The sequence below is a fragment of the Bombina bombina genome, chromosome 4 (genome assembly GCF_027579735.1).
Source record: "Bombina bombina isolate aBomBom1 chromosome 4, aBomBom1.pri, whole genome shotgun sequence".
Classification (NCBI taxonomy): domain Eukaryota; kingdom Metazoa; phylum Chordata; class Amphibia; order Anura; family Bombinatoridae; genus Bombina; species Bombina bombina.
Window position 1 is genome coordinate 231,753,289 of NC_069502.1, and position 7,567 is coordinate 231,760,855.

The window sequence follows — 7,567 nt, forward strand, 5'->3', positions numbered from 1 at the left end:
ATTTTCACATGAGACCTCTTCAGCTTTGTATGCTGAACCAGTGGTGCAGGGATTATACAAGGATATCACAAATAATATCCTTAAATCCCAATGTTCGATCTTCTGTGACTTGGTGGTTGGATTACCATCGTTTAATTCAAGGGGCCTCTTTTGTTCGTCCAACCTGGACTGTGATCTCAACAGATGCGAGTCTTTCAGGTTGGGGAGCTGTATGGGGATTTCTGACAGCGCAGGGGGTTTGGGAATCTCAGGAGGCGAGATTACCAATCAACATTTTTGGAACTCCGTGCGATTTTCAGAGCTCTCCAGTTCTGGCCTCTTCTGAAGGGAGAATAATTTATTTGTTTTCAGACGGACAATGTCATAACCGTGGCGTATGTCAATCATCAAGGTGGGACTCACAGTCCTCAAGCTATGAGAGAAGTATCTCGCATACTTGTATGGGCGGAATCCAGCTCCTGTCTAATTTCTGCGGTTCACATCCCAGGTGTAGACAATTGGGAAGCGGATTATCTCAGTCGCCAGACGTTACATCCGGGCGAATGGTCTCTTCACCCAGAGGTATTTCTTCAGATTGTTCAGATCTGGGGACTTCCAGAAATAGATCTGATGGCCTCTCATCTAAACAAGAAACTTCCCAGGTATCTGTCCAGATCCAGGGATCCTCAGGCGGAAGCAGTGGACGCGTTGTCGCTTCCTTGGAATTATCATCCTGCCTATATCTTTCCGCCTCTAGTTCTTCTTCCAAGAGTGATTTCCAAAATTCTAATGGAACGTTCGTTTGTTCTGCTGGTGGCTCCAGCATGGCCTCACAGGTTTTGGTATGCGGATCTCATTCGGATGGCCAGTTGCCAACCTTGGACACTTCCGTTAAGACCAGACCTTCTATCTCAAGGCCCATTTTTCCATCAGGATCTCAAATCATTAAATTTGAAGGTATGGAAATTGAACGCTTGATTCTTAGTCATAGAGGTTTCTCTGACTCAGTAATTAATACTATGTTACAGGCTCGTAAATCTGTGTCTAGGAAGATTTATTATCGAGTCTGGAAGACTTACATTTTTTGGTGTTCTTCTCATAAATTCTCTTGGCATACTTGTATGGGCGGAATCCAGCTCCTGTCTAATTTCTGCGGTTCACATCCCAGGTGTAGACAATTGGGAAGCGGATTATCTCAGTCGCCAGACGTTACATCTGGGCGAATTGTCTCTTCACCCAGAGGTATTTCTTCACATTGTTCGGATCTGGGGACTTCCAGAAATAGATCTGATGGCCTCTCATCTAAACAAGAAACTTCCCAGGTATCTGTCCAGATCCAGGGATCCTCAGGCGGAAGCAGTGGACGCGTTGTCGCTTCCTTGGAATTATCATCCTGCCTATATCTTTCCGCCTCTAGTTCTTCTTCCAAGAGTGATTTCCAAAATTCTAATGGAACGTTCATTTGTTCTGCTAGTGGCTCCAGCATGGCCTCACAGGTTTTGGTATGCGGATCTCATTCGGATGGCCAGTTGCCAACCTTGGACACTTCCATTAAGACCAGACCTTCTATCTCAAGGCCCATTTTTCCATCAGGATCTCAAATCATTAAATTTGAAGGTATGGAAATTGAACGCTTGATTCTTAGTCATAGAGGTTTCTCTGACTCAGTAATTAATACTATGTTACAGGCTCGTAAATCTGTGTCTAGGAAGATTTATTATCGAGTCTGGAAGACTTACATTTCTTGGTGTTCTTCTCATAAATTCTCTTGGCATTCTTTTAGAATTCCTAGAATTTTACAGTTCCTTCAGGATGGTTTGGATAAAGGTTTATCTGCAAGTTCTTTGAAAGGACAAATCTCTGCTCTTTCTGTTCTTTTTCACAGAAAGATTGCTAATCTTCCTGATATTCATTGTTTTGTACAGGCTTTGGTTCGTATCAAGCCTGTCATTAAGTCAATCTCTCCTCCTTGGAGTCTTAATTTGGTTCTGAGGGCTTTACAGGCTCCTCCGTTTGAACCTATTCATTCTCTGGATATTAAATTACTTTCTTGGAAAGTTTTGTTCCTTTTGGCCATCTCTTCTGCTAGAAGAGTTTCTGAGTTATCTGCTCTTTCTTGTGAATCTCCTTTTCTGATTTTTCATCAGGATAAGGCGGTGTTGCGGACTTCATTTCAATTTTTACCTAAGGTTGTGAATTCTAACAACATTAGTAGAGAAATTGTTGTCCCTTCATTGTGTCCTAATCCTAAGAATTCAAAGGAGAGATCTTTACATTCTTTGGATGTAGTAAGAGCTTTGAAATATTATGTTGAAGCTACTAAAGATTTTAGAAAGACTTCTAGTCTATTTGTTATCTTTTCTGGTTCCAGGAAAGGTCAGAAGGCTTCTGCCATTTCTTTGGCGTCTTGGTTAAAGTCTTTGATTCATCATGCTTATATAGAGTCGGGGAAGTCCCCGCCTCAAAGGATTACGGCTCATTCTACTAGGTCAGTTTCTACTTCCTGGGCTTTTAGGAATGAAGCTTCTGTTGATCAGATTTGCAAAGCAGCAACTTGGTCTTCTTTGCATACTTTTACTAAATTCTACCATTTTGATGTTTTTTCTTCTTCTGAAGCAGTTTTTGGTAGAAAAGTACTTCAGGCAGCTGTTTCAGTTTGATTCTTCTGCTTATGATTTCAGTTTTTTTCATTATTAAGATTAAAACTTTTGATTTGGGTTGTGGATTATTTTTCAGCGGAATTGGCTGTCTTTATTTTATCCCTCCCTCTCTAGTGACTCTTGCGTGGAAGTTCCACATCTTGGGTATCTGCTATCCCATACGTCACTAGCTCATGGACTCTTGCTAATTACATGAAAGAAAACATAGTTTATGTAAGAACTTACCTGATAAATTCATTTATTTCATATTAGCAAGAGTCCATGAGGCCCACCCTTTTTTGTGGTGGTTATGATTTTTTTGTATAAAGCACAATTATTCCAATTCCTTATTTTTGATGCTTTCGCTCCTTTCTTATCACCCCACTTCTTGGCTATTCGTTAAACTGAATTGTGGGTGTGGTGAGGGGTGTATTTATAGGCATTTTGAGGTTTGGGAAACTTTGCCCCTCCTGGTAGGAATGTATATCCCATACGTCACAAGCTCATGGACTCTTGCTAATATGAAAGAAATGAATTTATCAGGTAAGTTCTTACATAAATTATGTTTTTCAGGGCAATTTTTTTTTAGGATAGTTTTTTTTTTTTAGTTTAGGACTTTTTAGATTAGGCTTTTTTGAGGGGTGGGGGTTAATTTTATTGTAGAATAAGGTTGTAGTATTTATTTTAAAAAAAAGCTGTGTCACTTTAGGGCAATGCCCTACAAAAAGCCCTTTTAAGGGCTATTGTTATAGTAACATTTAGTGTTAGAATAGTGTTTCTTATTTTATTTTTAATTTTGTAAAAGAGGCCTTAGTCTTAGTATAGGCATAACTGTTTTTTTATTTTTTGGTAGTGTTGTTTTTTGTTTTCTGTAATGTTAGGTTTTGTTATTTTTTTGTAATTTAGGGGGTTTTAGCTTAGAGGTGGGTGGGGTTAGGTGTTTAGGTAGTCAAGTAATGTAGGGGTAGTTTGCATTGGTGGGTTGTGGCATTTTAGGGGTTAATAGGTTAGGGGTGTTAGCAGTATAGGGGTTAATAGGTTAGGAAGTTTATTGCGGTGTAGTATTAGCAATATAGGGGTTAAATGGGTAGGAAGTTAATTACAGTGGGCTATTGGAGGTTTAGGGGTAAAGTAGCATAGAGTTAGTTTGCAGTGGTGGGTTATGTCGGTTTAGAGGTAGATAGGTATAGTTATTAGGCTTGGTGCTATATATTTAAAATTGACCCTTTACTTTACATCCCCAATGTCGGTGACCATACTGCTTGGAATATTTCACCAGCATTGCCACCAACGCCCCTCTGCGATGCTGCCTTAATTTAATATTTTGCTGGCATTCTCGACATCTCTTCAAATTCATTTTAAATATATATTGCCTCCTTGCAGCACTTTTAATCATTGGGGCCTTACAGAGAAAAATTGCAAATTAACATTTTATTACTTATCTGTCCTACCCCCCACTGGGAGTGTAATATCTTCTGTAGGCTATGTTAACTTAAGGGATATGAAAAGCTATTTTTTTATTCAATCATTCATTAGGTCAATCTAAACATTTCAAATGCTTAAATACCTTGTTTTTGTTTTTAGTCATTTCACCGCAATCTTCTTTCTAAAAACTTGCGATTTCCAGACCCACCGTGGGTCTAATTTGCATAGTCCAATAAAAGTGGACACCTGGGTTTTCTGGTTTACATCATCCCCTGAGAGTGCTTAGGAACCAACGCATGCGCAGTTCAATGGTACCTCTCCTATGCATGCGTGAAACCCTTTTTTTTCCATTGCCAGACATCATGGCTATGGTCTTGTGAGATACAGCAAATTCCTCCAGGGAGCATAGACGTTTTGCACAAGCGTGCATCTATTGCCAACTGAGGCCTCGCTTCCATTGAGTCGTAATTCAGTTTGCGTGCACTCGCAAACCGTTAAATATGCTGTCGAAAGCAATAGCGTTTAACGACTGTTTCCAATGGCGCGTTATACCTCAATATCGGCTGCCGGACTTCGGCTGCCGAAAAGATTTTCGCGTCCCATAGAAAGTAATAGAAGCCGTTAATCGATAAATTATACCAGGTTTCCATTGAAATCGCTAACCGTTAATACACTGTCGGAGGCTGTCGATACATTGAGACATATTACCCCCAGCTCAACTAGGTGTAAAGGAGGAAAAAAGAGCTTTTTGAGGCCTGTTTCTCATTGAAATTGAAAATCAAAAAAAAATTACATATAGAAATATAATTTTATCTAATAATAATCTTCTCCTACATGTATATATGTATGATAATTGTATATATATATTTGACCTATATAAATCATATAATTTTAATAATTACTTTTAACTGTTATGATAAAGGCTGATATATTTAAATGGAAAAATATAATAATTACATTCAGTGTCTTTGAATTTCCGATATGTAACTACATATATGTTGAAATTATAGTTCATATCAAAAATAAAAGTCATGAGTAAGTATATACTTTCAAACTGTTCATTAAATTAAGGATTAGATGAGATGAAGATAAGCCCTCCCCCCCATGTTATTCATTGCAATCACCAGTTTCACATATGTTAACAAGCAACACACAGCTATAAAAAAAGAGCACACCTAGCCTAACCTCAGAACAGATATTTCAAAATGCAGGGTGAGAGAGAAGCTGACAATGCTGAAGTTAGACAGCGTAGGCCTGACATCCCCAGAGTGAGGCTGGATATAGAAACCCTGAATGAGCAGCAGGTGTTTGAAAGTTTCAGGCTCAACAGGGAGAAAATATATCAGTTATATGCCCTGTTGCAAGATAGGCTGGAAAGCCAGGGCTATTCAAGCAGGGCTGTCCCTGGAATGACCAAACTACTAGGGGCACTTCATTTTTTGGCTTCTGGATCCTTTCAGGTGACAGGGGGCATTGTAACTGGGGTGCATAAGTCCACTCTTTCTAAGCATCTTTCAAAAGTTATTGATGGACTTTATGATAATTGCAGAAAATTTATTTTTTTCCCCACATCACCCAGAGGTTGGCGTGATGTTAAGAGGGACTTTTTTCTTTTAGGTGGCATACCCAATGTCCTTGGGGCCATTGACTGCACTCATATTGCCCTAAGACCCCCTGTGCGCAGGGAGATAATATTTAGAAATAGGAAACACTTCCACTCCTTAAATGTGCAGATTATATGTGATGCAAACATGCGCATATTAAATGTTGTGGCAGGGTTCCCAGGAAGTAGCCATGATGCCTACATCCTCAGGAATTCTGGTGTGTGGAGATTGTTTGAGACAAATCAAATGCCTGAAGGACATCTCCTCGGTAAGTGTTTATGTATATATTATGATGCCTTCATGTGTTCAATATTTTGACATTTTATTGTTTCATTGCTTTATAATCCTTTATGTATGTGTCTAAGGGGGTGAAATTGATTAAATAAATAAATTGTTAATCATTTAAAAGATATATATTAACTATGTCATAGTAAGACATATGCATAACATTATTTTATGTCATACATTGCTTTATGGAAAGATGTGTGTTTATCTATCTATCTATATCTATATATATATATACTGTATATCTATGCATTCATATTTTAGCAGATTCTGCATATCCTCTTAAAAAATGGATTTGGACACCATTGAAAGAGAACCAGGTTGTTGGGCCTGCTGAATTAAGGTAAAATATATATTTATTTTCTGCTCATGTGTGTCAGAAATATTGATTGTGCCTTGCAAAATGCTCACTATAATCTGTAGAAAAGTAGGACCAGTACACACTTCATAGGAATGTCCCTTTAAATCACTCTTGGGTGAATGTAGGTGCAAACCTGGAGGACCTCCTTTTCCAAAGTCCCAGTAAATGTAATGAAATAGAACACACAGGTAGCACTCTATGTGGAGCAACAGCACCTTTATTGAGCAACGTTTCGGGGCTCCTGCCCCTTTATTAAGCTATATATCTGTGTTTGTGCACATACATTTGTTGCTTGATTATCTTGTGTGTGTGTGTATATATCACTATCACAGACATAACAATGTTGTACTGAGTGCCTTTAAAGGGACAGTCAAAATACAAATCATCTATTATCAGTGAAGCATTTATAAATCTCTCTGCTTCAATATAAATATATTTATATATATATAAAATGGATTAAAGATTTATAAGATCAAACCAGGAATGTAGTTAGCTCATTAGTATTTGATTTGTCTTCACATTATATATTATAATCATATTTCTTGTTCTTTTAATACAGATATAATGAAGCACATATCCGAACACGTGCTATAATAGAACGACTGTTTGGTGTTCTAAAAATGCGCTTTCGCTGCCTGGACAGATCAGGGGGGGATCTCCAATTCAGTCCGGAAAAAGCTATTAAAATCATAGTGGCATGTTGCTGTCTACACAACATGGCACAGGAGCATGGGATGTTGAACGACTTACTTCCAACACCACAGCCCCCAGGTGAAATCTTTGAGCCTGATGTAATTAATCATCCCCAACCCCTCAATGCCCATTTGGAGAGATCTGCAACTATTCAAGAATTCTTTTCAGGTATTTTTATAGTATTGTAATGAGACCTTTTAGTTATTTATGATTATGTTTTTTAATAATACACATTTGTTTCTTTTAATGTTTTACAGATTGAAGATTCTCAGAAATGGAATACCACTCCCCTCCCTCTCTCCTCATCCCTATATTTACCACATTTTCCCTAAATAAATGTATACTTTACTCAAATATAGTCATGGTGAATGTTTCTTTATTTCCAGCTATGTACTAATCAATGCATTCATCTTATGATTTATGTATAACATAATTATCTAAAATATCATTTTAATTATATTCCAAATATGACTTTGTTCTCTTGGTATAATTATTTAAAGAGCAGCTATGCACTCCTGGTTAATAAAATTGAGTACATGGGTGAACCAATGACAGACAGGATATATACTGTATGTTGGCAA

The 7,567-nt window shown here is 37.9% G+C and overlaps 1 protein-coding gene across 1 annotated transcript; it reads left to right on the plus strand.

The window, feature by feature from the left end:
• Positions 1 to 5,508: 5,508 nt before the first annotated feature.
• On the plus strand, positions 5,509 to 7,340 carry LOC128655322 (putative nuclease HARBI1). Its single transcript, XM_053708971.1, has 4 exons — positions 5,509 to 5,915; positions 6,197 to 6,275; positions 6,853 to 7,154; positions 7,244 to 7,340. The coding sequence occupies exons 1-4, from the start codon at positions 5,795 to 5,797 to the stop codon at positions 7,246 to 7,248; spliced, it is 507 nt and encodes a 168-aa protein (XP_053564946.1). The 5' UTR covers positions 5,509 to 5,794; the 3' UTR covers positions 7,249 to 7,340.
• Positions 7,341 to 7,567: the final 227 nt, after the last annotated feature.

What these genes read in the sequence shown, in the direction of transcription:
- LOC128655322 (XM_053708971.1), top strand. Translation starts at nt 5,795, where the DNA reads ATGCGCATATTAAATGTTGTGGCAGGGTTCCCAGGAAGTAGCCATGAT. An exon ending in GCCTGAAGGACATCTCCTCG is followed by an intron (nt 5,916 to 6,196) that starts GTAAGTGTTTAT and finishes TTCATATTTTAG; the next exon opens with CAGATTCTGCATATCCTCTT. An exon ending in GTTGGGCCTGCTGAATTAAG is followed by an intron (nt 6,276 to 6,852) that starts GTAAAATATATA and finishes CTTTTAATACAG; the next exon opens with ATATAATGAAGCACATATCC.